This window comes from Melampsora larici-populina (assembly GCF_000204055.1).
Source record: "Melampsora larici-populina 98AG31 unplaced genomic scaffold MELLAscaffold_46, whole genome shotgun sequence".
Classification (NCBI taxonomy): Eukaryota; Fungi; Basidiomycota; class Pucciniomycetes; order Pucciniales; family Melampsoraceae; genus Melampsora; species Melampsora laricis-populina.
The window spans coordinates 121,869-139,295 of record NW_006768810.1 but is presented as its reverse complement, the minus strand read 5'-3'; the positions used below and the strand labels follow the sequence as shown (position 1 = coordinate 139,295).

Here is a 17,427-nt window from a genome sequence, read left to right as displayed (position 1 = left end):
CACTTTTCATTGACATATTTTTCCATGTCGGGGTGTGAGGTAAATTCTCGAGACCATCCTTGCTCTGCCGATCCGCCCTCCATAGGTGCATGCGTACTAGCTACAAGAAAATAATAGCCAAAGTCCATATGGTTGGATTCATTTTTGATCTATAGGACAAACACAGAAGTCAATATCAGCACCTGCTATGTAATCAAATACGATTGGATTGCACATAAGGTAAAAGCAAACTTCATACCTGATTATGGATACTTTGAACACACTTCAAGGACTTCCGGTTATAATCGGGAAGTGACGGTCCGTTAGGTATACCAGCAGCTACCTTGGCGTAAACTTTTGCTACCTTTGCGATCAAAACAGTATCATCATACATCGCCTGTAATTTGGTCCTCTCTTCAGTTGTCAAGTTATCGAAAACTCCTTCGTCTTCAGAATCTTCATCAGACGATGCAGACTTGGTGGTGGGGTTAGGGAGACCGGATAGATGGTAAAATATTGAAGGCTGGAAGACCTTCTTTTCGATAGCGGATAGACCTCTCCAGATATTTGCTGTCTTGCGGTTTATTTCACCTAAAACACCTTTCTGTCCTCTCCGTGGCACTATTGTCAAGGTAGGTTTAAGCATGGATGAGTTACAAGAACGCATCAAGTATGTATGAAGATAAAGAAATGGACTTACTCTTACTCTTAACTTCAAGAGCCTTGAAAGAATATTTCTGCCAAAGTCGCAAGGCATCTGGGATCCGGGTACGTCCGAGCTCGCCACTAAAGAGAAGTAAAGTCTCAAATTGTTGTTTTCAAAAGGGCAAATAGAAAGATTACTTACAGTGCTTTATTTAAAGTAAAGGAACTGACTCGTCCCATCAATGCAAGCAACTCCTTCTGTTGTTTATATAGCTTTTGAACAGCTTGAGCTTCTTTCAAGATCAAAAATGGTACCGCGTTGCTCTTTGGTCCCTGAGCACGCGAAGCTTTTGATATGCGTGTGATTGACCAATCCTTGAGGACACTCTTATATTCCTCAAGAGTTGGAGGCTCGTCGATATTGGAAGTATTGGAGGAATGGATGTGATCAAGAGGGTTGTTTGTATCATTCAGTTGAGTGGGACTGTTGCCAACATGGCGTTCAAGTCGGGCTAGAAGCTCGTCATCGTCTTCAAAATCGTCTTCTTCATCGAGATCGTCTTCATCAGCAGGATTGGTATCATCATCGAGGTTTTCGCGCCTTGAGTTGATGACCTTGCCCGTTCGAGCTCGTTTTTGACGCCGGCGAACAGCTGGCTGGTGTTGCTTTTGGGAATTGGAATTGTTATTAGGTGATTGATGTTCTGATTCAGATTCAAGCCGATTTATTGAGTCTGGTAAGTAAGGTTCATCTTCATCATGTTGTTCAGAGTCTGAGAGGGAGTTTTGTCGCCGTCGAGTACCACGAGTGAGGGAAGAAGGCTGTGTTGCGCGAGGGGTTGGTGGAGCAATCGAGGTCGAGTTTTTTCCGGTCTTTTTTGATGATTTACCCTTGGAACGAGATTGAGCCGTAGAGGCCAGAGGTTGGAAAGAATTTCCTGCTGCTGAGCGTGTGACCCGCTTGACTGACCGTGTGTTCATGGCGTGGATGTTAGGTGTTGAAGAAGATGGAAAGTGCTGGAAGCGGATGATAAGATAACTAACTCAAGGATAAGAAAGGAAATGAAGTCGCTTGAACAAGCCGCTATTGCCAGCATTTCAAATGTTTGGGGTAGAAACATTTGAAATTTGGCAGAAACCTACACATAAGTCCAATTAAGTAAGGCAGAAAGCGTCTGGTGTTTTCATGTGACCATTGACACCACTATATTGCTTGGATCAGATATAAAAATTGAGTCATTGTTCCATTACTTCAAAGTCCTAATGGAGAATGACGCTAAGAATGGCATGGGGAAATCTGTATGTAGCTAGTATAGATAAGTAAATAATGCACATTTTCATTATGGACATGTGATTGTGATTGATTGATTTGGCAGAGCAGGAAAAATGATTGCACTTTTGAGTACAAATACTACACAAAAGTGATGAAGATGAGGGTGTATGAAGAAAAGTCAATAATTAAATGTGTTGGTCTGGCATTAAAACACAGCTTTCATACTTTGCCGCCTCAACTGTTGTCTACATTCTGTTTGTGTGGCCTTTTGTCACAGAGGTTGAATATATATGTGCGCATTTGGTCAAAAAAGCCACACAAATATCAAGATTATGATGGTGGATGAAGAAAAGTAATGAATTAAAAGCATTGCTAGTGGATGAAAACACACTTTTGATTATTGACTTTGCTTCATAAACCCTCATCTTCCTCAGTTTGTGTGTGGCTTTGGTCACAGAACAACAGGAATCAGTCAATTGTTAGCATAACATCTGCAGAACCATTACAATTATGAGATTTTAGGCAGAAACTTTAATGAAAATATTTTAAATTTCATGAAAAGACATCTTTCCTTAATGAGACTGATTCATACATGCCCTCTTTATGATGGTTATGTGCCTTTGGTGACAGAGCAGCAGGAATATGTGTGATTTCAAGTAAGTACAAACTCTACAAAACTATCATGAGGCCAAGATTTTAGGCAGAAACTCTCATAATGAAAAGTGTTGAAATTGCAGAATAGTACAATTCTCATTGTAGGATATTGGTCATTGAACCCCATCTTCATGTTTGTTGTGTGACTTTTGTGGACATTCTGATGGTAAAATGCAGGGATGTGTTGATTGACAGACATTGCTTCTCTCATATTCCTTCACCACAAGAGTCACACAAGACAAAGGTTTATGAAGAAATGTTTCAAAAAGAATTTCATGGGGACTTTATAATTGTCACCCACAAATATCTCAATTACATTCATGGCCGCCAATGTTGTTAAACTTGCAATGATCAGGAAATTGTAGTGGAAATCTGGGTGAGGTGACCAAAAAAAAAATTGAGATTTTTGGATTTTTCCATAGGTGCAAGTGAAATAAAAAAGGTACTTTTTTTTTTGGTTTATCTCAACAAACAAAAAAGTTTTCCTTATAGGGCGTCTTGGCCAAAAGAGCCCAAAATATCACTAATAAGGCCATAAGTGGTTCATGTGAGGGTGTGTTGAGTCCCTAGAGGTGTAAATATAATTGTAACAATGTCTAAAAATGAAATCTGATTTCAACTTTTGGGCTTGGAGCAAAACTGTTGAAGTTTTACTTGTGGCATGTGTTTCAACAAACATGCCAAATTGTGTTCCGTAGCACCACAAATCAGCCCATAAGTGGTTCATACACCTTTGATTTGGGTGATAACTGTTATAAATATAAATCCCACACATTGTAACAATATTTTGGAAGCTCAACTTCTGGGATAACATCAAAACTGATTTTTTTTTAATTGTGGCATGTGTTGCTTTAAAAGAATAAAATAGTACTACATGCCCACTCATCACATCATAAGTGGTCTGTAATACAATGAGTGGAATACCCAGTACCATAAAAAATGTGCTTGGCTGCAAGATAAACATTTCTCCTTATTGAGTTTTCCTTATACACCCTCATCTTCATCACATTTGTGTGGTATTTGTACTCAGATGTGCACTGTTCCCAGTGTGACTTCCACAAAAGTCACACAAACAAAACAAGAAGATGAGGGATTATGAATAAAAGTCAATAATGAAAAGTGATCTTTTCCACAAGAGACACACTTTTGGTTTTTGACTTTTCTTCATAAACCCACATCTTCATATTGTTTGTGTGCGTTAGAACTCAAAATCACCCATTATTCCACCTATTTTTTGTACATATTTTACTACCTCAATTCACACAAGATAGGTCTTAGTCATGCGCCCTCTTCTTTAAAAAAGATGGTGGACACAGGGATTCTGTGCACCAATTTTCAGACATGAAGCGATTGCATGATAAGCGATTGCATAATGCGCTTTCCATCGAAACTCCTTTCAAGCCAAGATCATAACGGATATCACGTGCCTGAAGCCTCAAAACATCTGAGATAGTTAATATCTAATCTAGCCCCAAAGGGGTGACAGCTGACTGCACCCCTTTGGGGGATTGAACAGTCTCAAAGAGGTAAGTATCATCCATGCTAAAAGATGTGAATCGAGTGATTAGACTAAGAAAGCTCTTTTGGAATGCCAACTAATCATCACTTATTTCTCCTAACCTTCCTATCTCGATACATCTCTATCCGCTATGCCTCAAAAGGGCCGTTCTGTTCAATGTCCGCTTGGTCCATCTAAACAGAAACGAGCCGTTAAGATGACTCTGCCCGAGTCAGCTCAAACTGTGGCCGAGATTGAGGCCAAAGAAACTTCCTTGGTGAGAGAACGCAACATGGCGATTGCTCGAGCTCTGGCTAACCTTCCAGCAATACCGATGGAAGATAACGTTGCCAACCATCAACACGAAAACTCAGGAAGTGATGATGATGATCGAAGCAATCAAAATGACTTTCAACAAACTGATCTCGAAAACCCCCACATTGATGATCCAGAAGTGCTACCTCATACAAACACATCAATCACCGAGTATGTTAAGGGGTCTTATTACAAAAGTAAACAATTAAGAGACTCGGTTAATTGGACAAAAGTATTGCCAGAGATGTTCATTGCATACATGAACTGCTCTCAGCCGACCTCACAGTGGGGTAATAGCAAGACTTGGGACGTCGATCGAAACGCACCATGTGCATGTGGTGTTGGCGAACAGAGATATCGAAAAGTTGATCTGGTTGACATTATTGGTGAGTACATCCGTGTGTCATCAAGCACAAAAGACTAATCAGTTGTGTGTGTATTATTTTGATCCCAGACAGAAAGCAGGTCGAAATCCAATTTTGTAGCTGCACGTCGGATCAAGTGCGTTTGATTCGTATGGGGTACATTGGTGGATCACCAGTTTTCCCTCAGACAGCCTACTCCATCCGGATTCTTAGATTACATCATCAGCTATGGAAGTATTGCACTGTGCGTACTCAGGGCTTTGCACTGGCATTGGACGAGTACCTCGATGCAAGCAATCCACTCATATTGGTGGAAGGAACAAATGAGGTGAGATCAATGTTTGAAACAGGTCTCTCGAATGCTGAATGCTGATATACTTTATCTATTGCCTTCAGCCTCGTCTTTGGCGAAGAACCCTGTCTTTGGCTATCGACGCATATAGACACATGCTACGAATAGAAGAGGAGCTAGCCATTCGTGCGCTGCTCCTCACGTCTCTTCAAGTCCTGGCTCAAATTTGCCCACGTTGCTTTGGGCCACTTCAAGAGAACAGTGAACCCGACGAAAGCGACTATGTTGTGTGTTGTGACGGTAACTTCCAGCACCGCCGACACAAAGCCGCCAGTCGCGAGTATGACGAGAAAACAGTTGTAACGCCTTCCCTGTTCATTCACCCTGAAACTGTAGCAAAGTGGGACCCAGGCCTTTCGAAGAAAGAGGTGCAAAAGGAGAACTTAGTGTGTATTTGTCGAACGTTTTCAACTCTACAATCCAAAATCAACTGACATTACATTCCAGGATCGATGTACGGCTCAGCATACTGCTGCCGCTGATCACCGAGGAGGAAGTACCTGGAAAGGGTGTGACGAAACCGGACTTATAGGCATGGCGTGTCGACACGACCATGTGTTAAGCTTTGTCAATGTGGTTGAGAGTGGAGAAAGGTAAAGAGCGTCTGCATCTACTTTCACGTATACTTACCAACTTTCACTGATCAAGCTTCTTCATCTCAGGCAGTACTATGTATTAGCAATGATCGACGAATTGCTAAAGAAGACTGCAGAAACCGGCAAGCCGAACAAGAGTATTATGATTCTGTACGATATCGGATGTACTTTAGAGAAGAGCATAATGAAGGTATTTAGTCAAAAATCACTGTCTCAAAGAAAAGAAACTCACCACGTGTTCAACTTCTTGTAGAATAAGATCTTCAAAGATGAGTGTGACCGACGTCAGCTCAAGTTTGGAACAAGTGCATTTCATGCATTTGTACACCAATGGTCTTGTCAGCTCCTTTATAACCCTCGACTCAATAGGGGTTGGGGTTTGTCAGACGGAGAGGGCCTTGAGAGGATTTGGTCTGCCCTCTCTCCGTTGGTGTCTCCAAATCGGTACGCCACTAAGCAGCACCAATTGATCTCTCTGAATTTGAAGGCCATGCATCGAAATGAAATTCTACGAAGAAATGCAGGTAAGCACTTTAAATTGTATCTCTACTTCAGTTATTCACTTTGTTTTATATTACCTGTTTTGCTTTTTATTGTCTCAGTGCGATCCACAGTATCTAAACTTGCAACCGCTGAAAGAACTTACGATACTGCCTTCAACACTCTCACACGACTCGAAGCTGAGCGTAGTGTTTACACGATTGGTTATTTCTCCGACCAATGGGCAAGACAGAAACAATGTCAGCTCGCGGCTATGGCCGATGGTGGCGTAAAAAAGTTGGAGGAAGTACTTAGTAACCTGCTTGATCTTGAAGATAAGTTGAAACATGCGCAGTACGTATCCTTGCTCATTTTTCAGGTCAAACCTTTAAGCACTTTGCCCATCTTCATTTGGCTTGTGTTACAGCAACAAGCTTAAGCGAATCCGAAGAAAACGTCGGCGTCATCAGACCAAGACAGAACGTGAGGCAATCTTAAATTTACCGTCTTCGATAGTTGCATTGGAGGTTGCGATTGAAGAAGTGACAGAGGAGCTAGCAGATCCTGAATTACAGAATCTCAGAATTGCAACAGGTACAAGTCATGACACTATATGTACACATGGCATTTGCTGACCAAGTCCTCATTCAGGCCCGAGAGCACGAATTGTGATACGTCTCCGACTTGCTAAGATGAAGTTATACGAGGCCAAAGTAGGTGTGATAGAGGCACAGAAACGGTGGGACAGAGGAGGATGGGGTCAGATTCAATACATATTTCATTCATTGCATATAATATCATTGAATTGGTTTCTTCTAGGTACATCGAATCAGCAAGGTCTTAAAAAATTGATGACAAAAAAGCAGCTTTTGTTCACGCGGAAGTGGGCTTCATATCTTAAACAAGTTGACACCTACAATGCAACAAGGCCAATCACCAAAATGACATGTCCTTCACTGAATGAAGCAAGGCGTCTAGATATCGAGGATTCGTTTTGGAACGTAGGCTCGCTGTCTCATCCTTTGGAGGAATGGGCTGTTGATGATAGAACAAAGGAGGGAATTGCTGCGTTTCTCAAATACCGAAGCGCAAGCGAGGAACTTCGACGGATCGGGCGAGAGACACAGCAAATGGTACACGCCGCACTCGAAACAGAGGCGAAGTTAGATGAATTGTTTGCTCGATGTAATAGTGGTGAGTTTTTGATTCTAGCATGGTTATATTCATTGATTTTGAATTGACTCTGGACTTTGTTTACTTCTCAGAATGGAATGTTGAAGACAGTAAAGAATTGATTGACTTGGTTTCACCCGGTCAGCGTATATCTAGAGACGTGTGGGAAGTGAATGTTGGGGTTTTGACAGGACTCCATGACAATCTTCGACAACTTCATTGTCGAACGTGGATGGGGTGGAATCGTGATATCAGCTCTTTACTTCGTAGGACGGTGAAATACACAAAATCGACTGTAGAAGCAAGCGATGAGTTGATTGGAAGGTGGGTTGGGTTGGTCACGCGAGGAAGAGACACCTGGGAACATATCGTAAACGCAAAGAGTGTTCAAGCCACGAGCCTTGATGATGTAGAGGCAATAGAGCAGAATATGCTACACATGCACCTTGCAGACGATGATGTAGAAGACGGTCGTCAGCTTGATGAGATGTTTGTGGATGTTGATGATAGTGAAAGTGAAGGTTCATTGGAAGAGATGTAGTACTGCACCTATCATTCAGCTTTGACCCCTCCTTTCATCTCCTTCCTTCTGTTCGTTTGTATTGTAGACTTGTTTACTGAGGTCTAAGCAATTGTTGTGAGAGTATTTTGCGGCCTGACCTGAGTGCCGAGTCATTGATTACATTATAGAGTAGTACATCCTGAGATCGGATGTACTACTTTAGAATGTGATCAATGACTCTGCAGTCGAGCTTGTGAGAGTTGATAACGTTGAAAGCCGGTGATGAGTGGAGTTGACAAGTCTTGAGTGGAATCGATTGTCAATGGGTACGAGGTATTGAGGGTTTTTGTGGAAGGTCGAGGTCTCGAATTGTATTGATTTTTGAAAGTATTGATGTCTTGAGAGTTGGTATTGTGAAAAGATCATGTTACATGATGTGTTGGTGACCATGAGATTAGCTGAGCTGGAGACTTGAGAGCGGAGGAAACTTAACCAAGTCCAAGTTTAAGAGCGGAGCCTGCACGTGAGGGCTTGAGGGATGGGAGCAGACGTGTCTGAGGAGGTAGACACATAGGGGAGCAGACGTGTCTGAGGAGGTAGACACGTCTGGTTAAAGATCTCTGGAGATGAGGCTTGAAAAATGGAGTCTGTGGACATGTCCATGGAGTCTCCGTGTCTAGTAGTGACACTACGGGTATAGCTCGCTGAGAATTACATGTATTTCTTCGGGTACTACTCGAAGTCTCTAGGAGCCACAGGTGGAAACCGTTTTGAGATGCAGATGATGCAATGTCAACTGAAAAACAGAATTTATCTTGACCCGAGATTTTTGCTTTGAAGATTAAACAGGAATAAACCAAATTAAAAAACCAAGACCTTTTTTTCAATTCACTTTTTAAGATAGCTTACTAAAATCCATCAAATAATTAAACTTTCCATTGGTCTTGAAATCCGAAAATTTGTTTGGATCAGTGTTTAAACTGAGGATGATAGCCACTTCAGCATGATCGTGATGTGAATTTATCCAAATGGGTGCTGCACCCGCGACAGGAAATGATCCTCGGTGGTCAGCCGGCTGTTGACTAAAGTAAAGATATCAGAAAAAGAAACAATAATGTAAGACCAAGACAGATGAGCAAGTTCGAAGGTTCCACCACTCACGAGCCACCACAGAATGAGCCTTCCTTCTCTTCATCAAAATATCTACTTTCAGGAGTGTCCAAAGTGAAATGAGCAGACGTGAGACTAGCTAAGACCATAACCACAAAAAGTAAAGAGAAAGCTTTAGAGAACATGTTGTGATGAGTGATTTTAGAAAACTACGGGAAATTGTGAGGCTGAGTCAAGATTTAAGTGGAAGGTTACGTGGAAAGATTTCCTGACTGTATATTTAACCGAATCCCACCACTGACTTTGGCACGACCTCAAACTTGGAGGGTTTGTGAGATTCCAGTTGAATGTTGATTTCAAACTTCAGGTTCATGAGGCGGCGAGGCCATTACGCCGTGTTGAAAGGCCTCAAAATAGCTCAAAATAAATTGGCAGATGATGTGTGTTCCTGTGTGTTCATCAAATGCAGTGGCAATGTAAGATAAATTAACGAAAGCGATCAAAAGTTCACAATCAAATTGCGCTTGTTATCAACTTGTTTGTATACCACAGGTGTGTATACGCAGTCACCGCATCGCTATTCCCCACCGTGCGCTCGAAGCGTGCGAGAAGCAGCGAGGGACTTGGTTGAGTTTATGTTCATGAGGCCATTACGCCGCGTTGTAAAGACCTCAAAATAGCTCAAAATCAATCGGCGGATGTTGTATGTTCATCAAATGGAGTGGCGATGTAAAATAAATCAACGAAAGCAATCAAAAGTTCACAACAAAATCGCGCTCGTCATCAATTATGTACATACTTTTTTGGATACGCAAACCATGTTGGCAGGAGTAATTTCCTGGTCATTTCACTGTCGTTATGAATTTTGCATATATCGATCTTTCATTGCAGCTACCACATCCCTATTCCCAACTGGCATCAATATTTTTTCAGAATTCAATCTCTTTTATTTGCTCTTCAATTTAACTAGCTGCACCATTGTCAATATCTTCAATTGCACAAAGCCAATACCTTCCTTTGATCCACTAAACCATGCAGTGAAATCCCAACATGGATCACATTCTGTATATCTTAGCATGTAACCCACAGGATGCTTTCAATACCGGCCTAGGTCAAGCTCACTTTTTTTTCGTAGTGTTTGTTTTACTTTGGCGATTCACAACTGTGTGAGGTTTGAGTGAGTTTGGCTGGATTCTTATTCAGCACAGACTAAAGATCCCGAATTGGATACATCCAAACTATGATATAACAAGAAAAATAGTGACCAATTCCAGTTCTTAAATAGAAAACCTTAATGCAACCATAGAGAAAAAACAGAAAAAAAAGAAAAAAACTAGAAGGTCGAGCAAAGCTCCTTTTTAGGGATCTTCGCCGCTTGTGTCAAGACTACATCGGTACATTGATATAAAATGCCGTCACCACCGTTGAAAAGAACTTGTATGGTAGCAAGGGATCCCTCTACCGGTGCGGGTGTGATTTTAGATGCCAGGTTCGAAACGTCAACCATAAAACAAAACTTTCCTTGCCCTACGATGGTGGCTTTGAAAGGTCAAATAACAGAAATCAATCAAATCACTCAAATATCACTCAAAACTTCGTTCCAAGTCTGCAAATTGATTCAATACGACTTACTGTAAGACATTAAACAGTTCGACTGGCCTTTGGTCTTGAAGTCAGAAAGACTGGTTGGGTTAGGCTTTACACTGAGGAGAATAGTCACTTCAGCTTTTTGATGATGTGATGTGATGCGAACCGGCGCTAGACCTGAGAGAGGGAATTTGGTTCGGCCGGATGAGTTGGTGGGACTAAAGTGGAGAGAAAATCAAAAAAGTAATTAAAATCGAGAAGGATGAACAAATCCAGAGAGATAAAGTGCTCACACGCTGAAGCCACCACAGAATGATGCCTCCTTATCTTCATCAAACCCCCTTGTAGCAGGAAAGTCTAAAGTGAAATGAGCAGAGATAAGATGAGCCGCAAAAAGGGCCATCAAAATTGAAGTCAAAGCTTTAGAGAACATGCTGTGATAATTGATGATATCAAAATATGATGTTTAAAGTGAATAAGAAGCCAAAGATCTGATGAGAGCAAACTTGGATGATGAAAAAAGTCTCCAAGTGAGAGATGCTTTGTATAGGCTCGGGCAGTGTTGTTGTTGAAATTGGAGTTTGAATTAGGTAGGTCTACGTTTCCATTCAGATTGAATTATAGAACGTGTCTTTTATCAAGGTCATGAATTGATTGGCGATTGCACACAAGCCATCGCAAGTTGACATCAAAAAAGTTCTTGGTTTGCAATTCTCCTATCAACAGGATGTCATGTTTTGCGCGTGCTAGCTGCTTTGAACAGTTTAACAGCATTTTCAAAATCTGCTCATCATGTCAATGGTAACAGGCTATTCGAGAATGAGGTGGAAGAGTGCTGAGAGTTTGTCATTCCTTCGGAAAGAAATGCAAAAATGCAAAGCACCTTTGAATCAATGGGTGTTCGGCAAAATCTCCTCAAGTTGAAGCACCCGACCTGACGAGCACCCGTGGCGGTGAGGCTTCCGGGAGACTTCATTTCTTTTTCCTTTCTTCGGGCGAGGCGCTGGTAAAGCTTCTCAACCCTGAGGTAATTTCGCGAGGTCTTCCACACGGCTTGCTTCACGGCGTTCTAGACACATGGGTCGCACGTCAACCAGCGTGTGTGGCTCCCCTGAGTCCGCGGCTATAGGGGCCGCATTTCGAGACTCGGTGTGATCACATTGCCTACGTATATTCTTCCCGTTAAGCTACAATCGCATTCTTCCGTACATTCAAATGCCTCTTATTTCGTGCAATAACGTGCCTTTGTGTACATGTCTCGACTCACTACTCCTTGAAAACCGGACGCGTCGTTCCCAGTGTGGATCTTATTGCACAAATCTCCGATTTCACAAAAGAAGAGAGTGTGGAAGTGCAGCATATCACCGACTGACCGATATCTTTACTGATCCTCTTGGAGTAGGGGAGCACCAGCTAAAAAAGCGAACAATTCATATCCTGCGAATGGTTCAAATTTAACTTCTCCCTCTTTCACGCGATCTTTTTCATTTGTTTTCCGCAATTTATTTAGGATATCCTTCATTTATGTGCGCAAGTTCTTTATCTGATCAGCTTAACAGATGGGCACAATTTTTTGATTCAAACACAAGTGTCATCAATATGGCATTGGGCACTGTTTGTTGTGGAAGCCTTAAGATTTATTGTCAAGCTCAAATTTTCCACCGAGGCTTTGTATCTCGATTGTGATCAATTGGAATTTCACAAAATTTAGAGTTATCCTTGATGTGTTCAATATAACGGAAATTGATCCGAATTACTGCGCTAGAGAGAACAATGGTCCGCATAAAACTTCTAGGCAACTACCTTCTACAGTCTCCTTAGTGTCATCATTATCACCTCATGTGAATGTTATTTCTCGAACGTCTCCAATTATTCTCGATCTCCATCTACAAGATGAGCGGTAGTACAAGTATACCAATTGACCTGCCTTCAACTTCAGATTTATCAATCACTCAGCACCTGTCAAGTTGTGGTACAATCCTCTTGTAAGCCCAACAACGGGCCAGAACAAATCAAAAAAGAAAAATCATTGACATAATTTTATTGAATTGAATTTCACTTTGCATGGCGTATAAAAGACTTTAAATTCACCGGCCAGTGAAAAAACTCCATAAACCACCACCGCTCTTTTTGGTTTCTGCTGGTACTACGACCTCTTCATGAGAAGTTGGAATCGCATCACTAGGAATTGCAGCTGCAGATATAAATGCCCGTTGCGAGTTTGAATGATCTGGCTGCTTTAGAGAAGCCTTGATGGCCAGTTGGTCGAGTGGAAAATCAATGACATAGTTATACGCCACATCTAACGCTGGTTGGTCCGGTTTGTTTCCAGGTGTAGGTTGTGTAAATTGTAGATCAGGCGACTCTCCGCTCAATGATAGCATGCCAAGCTTGATCTCAGCTTCTAACTCGTGGAGAATCGGATGATGATCGGATTGACAATCTTCGTACCAGTCTCTGAGAATCTCTCGTTTTGTTTCTTCTTGAATTTGAGTCAAGGCGGAAATATCTTCTGGATTTGTAATCAGAGAGATTAACTCTTCTTCTTGATCTTCAATATCTTCATCGACATCAGCCTCCCTTAATGCGCGCTCAGATTCTCGTAAATACAATATCGATTTTTGGTGTAATGCAAAGCTTTCTGGGAATTTTTCGATTAAATGATATGATCTAGATTGAATTAAGCAACTTTATGGCATAAAGTCGTATGTCAATAGTGAACTTCTCTGAGAAAGACAAAACCTACTTACCGATGGGCTTGATAAAATGCAAGTCTACAGTCGACCATTGAGGCTAGGCTATCATCATCATCAATGATGGTCAATTGTCTCATCTTCTCAAGGTCAAGAAGTATACTGTCATAAAGTTTCAACAATGACGGATAGATGTTTGCTCGTTGTCGATTCATCATTTTTCTCCTGATATTTTGCATCTCTTTTTTGTTGGTGGGCTTTTGATTTTTTTCATTCGAAACAAGAGCATCAATGAGTTGAAAAGTTTGATGTCCTGATTTACTTGAAAGTCTACGCTCAACCTTCAATTCACGCCTTTTCAATTTAGTCTTGAGACCTTCTAGAAGGTCTAAATCTCTTTGAAAGCGTGTAGATAACAAACGGAACGCAATTACTGAATGGTTCAAGGTCAGAGATATATGTTGATCGTTGGAATGCTGAAAACTTTCGTTCGACTCCAAGGCGCGCTGAGAAGCTTTCACGAGGGTTTGGATAGATTCTTCAGTATCTGTGTAAACCAGCAAAGCGGCGTCAAAAGCTCGAGAGCGACTTCCAACGGATTTAGTAGACTTCACACAACCAGGTCCCGTCGACGGTTTGGATACTTTCACGTCCTTAGGATGAGAGATCTTTGAAGGTTTGGTAGGAGAAGAAAGCGCTTCCTTCAACTTTTGGGTGGCGTCCTGGACCTGTAAGACAATCTCTACAAGATCAAGAGATCTGGATGGAATCGATTGACCCCTCCAGGAGAGGCTGATGGAATCGCTTGTTTCCGTTTTTTGAGAATCCGCAATGAATATGTTTATGACTTCCCAATGTTCCCCAAGCAGCTTAGGACCGAGTTCACATCCCTCTGTCCTCTCCTCACTGAAAGTTTCAATATCCGTTAAAGTTGAAATCTCCAGCTTGTAAGCACAGTACCGCACGAGAGGTAAGGTGTTATCCGACCACTCTTGAAAGAGAGCAACGTCTTTATGTCGAGAACCGTGAGCATGCTTGGAAAGAGCTTTGAGAAGAGTGACTGCAAGTGAAAGACAATCGAGACCGGTGGTCCATTTGCCGAGATCAAAAGCCAATAGACCTTGGAGGTGAAGGTTGTAGACATGAACTTCAATTAGACTATGCGTTTCGAATGGAACGAGGGTGTTGAAAGAGAGTAAGCTGCTTGCGTGTTTGACGGCTCGAGATAAACGGGTTCTCGCATGACTTCGTAGCTTCGAGAGACCTGTTTTCCGAGTTTGGGTGTTGGAGGATGCGGAGGCTAGACCGGTGACCGTACGCTTGGTTTGTAGGGAGGTAACAGTCTGTTTCAACTCTCGTGAGGCAGCCCAACATCTTTCAGCTTCGAATAAAACGACGAGTATATGTCTGCAAAACATATAATTCATATAAAAATCAAGCAATCCAAGCGAACAGGACACCTGTAGCGTAACACCCAATAAAGTACACCCCCGCCGCATATCTGTGAGGAAACAAAAGTGATACGTACTGTAGTTTCAAATTTTGGGACGAGATAAATGGTGGTTTGAGGGTCTTCTTGAGAAACTTCTTGTTCTTATTAATTTGTTGAATTCCCCCAGCTCGTCTCATAGCATGAAGTTTCTTAGCGCAATGTGCACTTCGTCAGAGGTAGGACCAAGTGATTTCCATAGAGTAAGCCAAAGCGAAAAGCCGTCGATGAGGAAAGGGATCAAAAAAGTTAGCTTCATTTCTATGACCCTTTATAAATCCCGAAGGCCATCAAAGGTACGCACTGGTATCTATGATAATCTAGTTGTTTTACGCCGAAAGATTTGCGTTCCTCTGTGACAAGGCGAAGTACTAAGACAAAGCATCCACTTCATCAGCATAGATGATAAAATTCAAAGGATAATGTAAATAGAACATACACTCGACCGAACCAACAGGCTGCTTATCGTTCATCTTACTTTTGGCCATTTGATCTATCTTCTTGCCTGCGGTCAATAGCTCAGCAAGTTGGATGAACACATCGATCGACCTGGGGCGTGAAATTTGCGGGCCTCATCGGGTATGTCTCTCAAAGGCCCGGATCTCGATATCCCACGGTTCATCACTGCGGACCCTGAGTCACAAGTACCGAGTATTGCGTCTACCGGGGACATCAAAAATTTGTTTGTTCACCCAAAACTCCGCTCAAACTCTAATGTTCAAGATTGTTGTTTTGGACATCGACATGAATGATAAGTACAGTCAATTTACAGCCGTTTTCAAGATCGATGATTTTTTTCAAGCATTCATCATCCTTTGCAAAAGTCCAAATCTGTGTCCAAAACCCTTTTCAGATATGTTGATTTCGCACCCTCTTGCATGCGATAGTACGGAAAGCAATGGAGAATAGTTGAAATGTCATAATATCCCCACCTGAGATGTCAAAGCCCGAATTTCCAAAAGGGTTTTGTTCGAGTTTTGGACAAAACTTGAACAACTGAAATATCCAGGAAAAAATCAACGATCTTGAAAACGGCTGTACAAAAGCGTGATCAATTTTGCCTGCAAAACTCAAGCAAATTGGGGAGAAACTTGTGACAAGCTTCTCGGAATTGACTGTACACCCACTTCAGCAAAAAAAGTCGCATTAATAATTTAATGCGACTTTTGCATCACGGTGAGAAATTTTCTCATCGTGTGTGTATGTATAAAAACACACAACACTCCACTTTTCGGAAACGTTCGGTAAACAGATACAACGTGATATGTGATCAGAATTCAGCATTATTGAGATCAATAACGCCTTTCACTGACTGGTAAACGAGGTCATCGACTTTGATGATGGCCAAAGCAGTCGAATGGTCTTGACATCACCCTATTTCTCGCCCTTCAACGCCACAACATCATTGCTTTTTGACTTGAATCATTCAAACCCAAGAGACTCATGCGATTTTTCAATTTGATTCATTTTCCAGGAAATTTAAAGCTTTTTTGTATCATTTATCATCTATTGCATCAGAAACAAAACATCTTTAAAAGTGACCATTTCAAATCAGATCGATAATATGTAATAAGCGAGAGACAAATACAATCCAACACTCAAATGATTGGATACCACTCGAGGAGTTGAGATAAAAGAAATGATTTGTGATTTGAAGGAAAAGAAGGAACTTGGGATCAATAAAAGAAGGTTGATGGTAAGTTTGAATGAGAATATTGATTGTTCCGATAGACAAAATAATGGCCATATCAAGATTGAAAAGGTGATGTCAAGATCGAGCTTGTTTAGAGGATCCATTATTTGAAGTGAATGGAGTTCAGGGATTATGAAGTTGATTTTTTTGGTGGTAATGAAGGATGAAATTTGGTGAAGTAAGAAAAAGAGGGAGAGTGATGGGTTGAAAGAGAGAGCAATGGAAAGTTGCAGTTGCATCAATTTGAAAATATACGGCTTTGAGTCGTTTTCAAGAATGCGCACGATTTTTGCACATATGTGCAAAGATGCGTGTGCGTCTTCCGTCGCATTTTGGTTTACCGAATTGGGTTTTTTGGTCACATATGCGACCGAAAATCAGTGCGACTTTTTGGTGGTGCGCAGTCGGTCGCACACGTCACACAACGGTTCCCAAAGTGGGTGGTATGTAGACTCTAGACTATAGTCTTGGCTCAAGAAGCAATTACATCCATCAATGAAACAGATAATTTTCAGCTTCCTATCAGAATTTAGACCTAATAGGCACTTTTTACTTCATATCACTCCATCAAGTCCTGCACAGTCACTGAAAAATCTCATCCATTGCACTGTTTGAATTATTACACAGCCTGATATGCACAATGTGAAGGAGCCCACAACATGAGAAATGGTACTGAATTGTTTGCGGAAGCAAACTTGTTGAAATTTTGCATTCTTATTGTAATATGTCAAAGAACACTTGGAAGGAATCTTGACCAAAAATGAAATTAGTTGTGATCTCCAGCCATTCAACAAGACAAAGCATTTGCCCGGTATGGAGTGACCAAAACCTTTGGAATCAAATAGTTTGGAATGATCACTTTGACCAAATAATTTAAATTATCATCTCTTTGCTGCTCATAAATTTTGTCTCCCTGCTGTCTTGATCAAGTGCATTTGATAAGCCATGAATTCCACCTCAAAGACTTGCTGTTGGTAACTAGTTATTAACCTAGTGGAATGGGATAGTTGGTAAAATATATTA

At 41.4% G+C, this 17,427-nt stretch overlaps 4 protein-coding genes across 4 annotated transcripts; 1 reads left to right on the top strand and 3 right to left on the bottom strand.

The window, feature by feature from the left end:
• Positions 1–5,991: 5,991 nt before the first annotated feature.
• MELLADRAFT_91829 (uncharacterized protein) lies at positions 5,992–6,792 on the top strand (the record flags this gene model as incomplete). Its single annotated transcript, XM_007414908.1, has 4 exons — positions 5,992–5,999; positions 6,047–6,201; positions 6,280–6,511; positions 6,585–6,792. 4 exons carry the CDS (start codon positions 5,992–5,994, stop codon positions 6,790–6,792), a joined length of 603 nt encoding a protein of 200 aa, XP_007414970.1.
• A 1,528-nt stretch (positions 6,793–8,320) lies between these two features.
• MELLADRAFT_123519 (Hypothetical protein) lies at positions 8,321–9,127 on the bottom strand (the record flags this gene model as incomplete). Its single annotated transcript, XM_007414804.1, has 3 exons — positions 8,321–8,664; positions 8,742–8,914; positions 8,994–9,127. 3 exons carry the CDS (start codon positions 9,125–9,127, stop codon positions 8,321–8,323), a joined length of 651 nt encoding a protein of 216 aa, XP_007414866.1.
• Positions 9,128–10,275: 1,148 nt separating this feature from the next.
• MELLADRAFT_38921 (Hypothetical protein) lies at positions 10,276–10,962 on the bottom strand (the record flags this gene model as incomplete). The annotated part of the gene is made up of 3 exons (XM_007414803.1): positions 10,276–10,481; positions 10,575–10,747; positions 10,823–10,962. 3 exons carry the CDS (start codon positions 10,960–10,962, stop codon positions 10,276–10,278), a joined length of 519 nt encoding a protein of 172 aa, XP_007414865.1.
• A 583-nt stretch (positions 10,963–11,545) lies between these two features.
• On the bottom strand, positions 11,546–15,213 carry MELLADRAFT_117696 (uncharacterized protein; the record flags this gene model as incomplete). Its single annotated transcript, XM_007414802.1, has 7 exons — positions 11,546–11,716; positions 11,903–11,942; positions 12,621–13,217; positions 13,280–14,629; positions 14,751–14,879; positions 15,016–15,082; positions 15,151–15,213. The coding sequence occupies 7 exons, from the start codon at positions 15,197–15,199 to the stop codon at positions 11,546–11,548; spliced, it is 2,403 nt and encodes an 800-aa protein (XP_007414864.1).
• Positions 15,214–17,427: the final 2,214 nt, after the last annotated feature.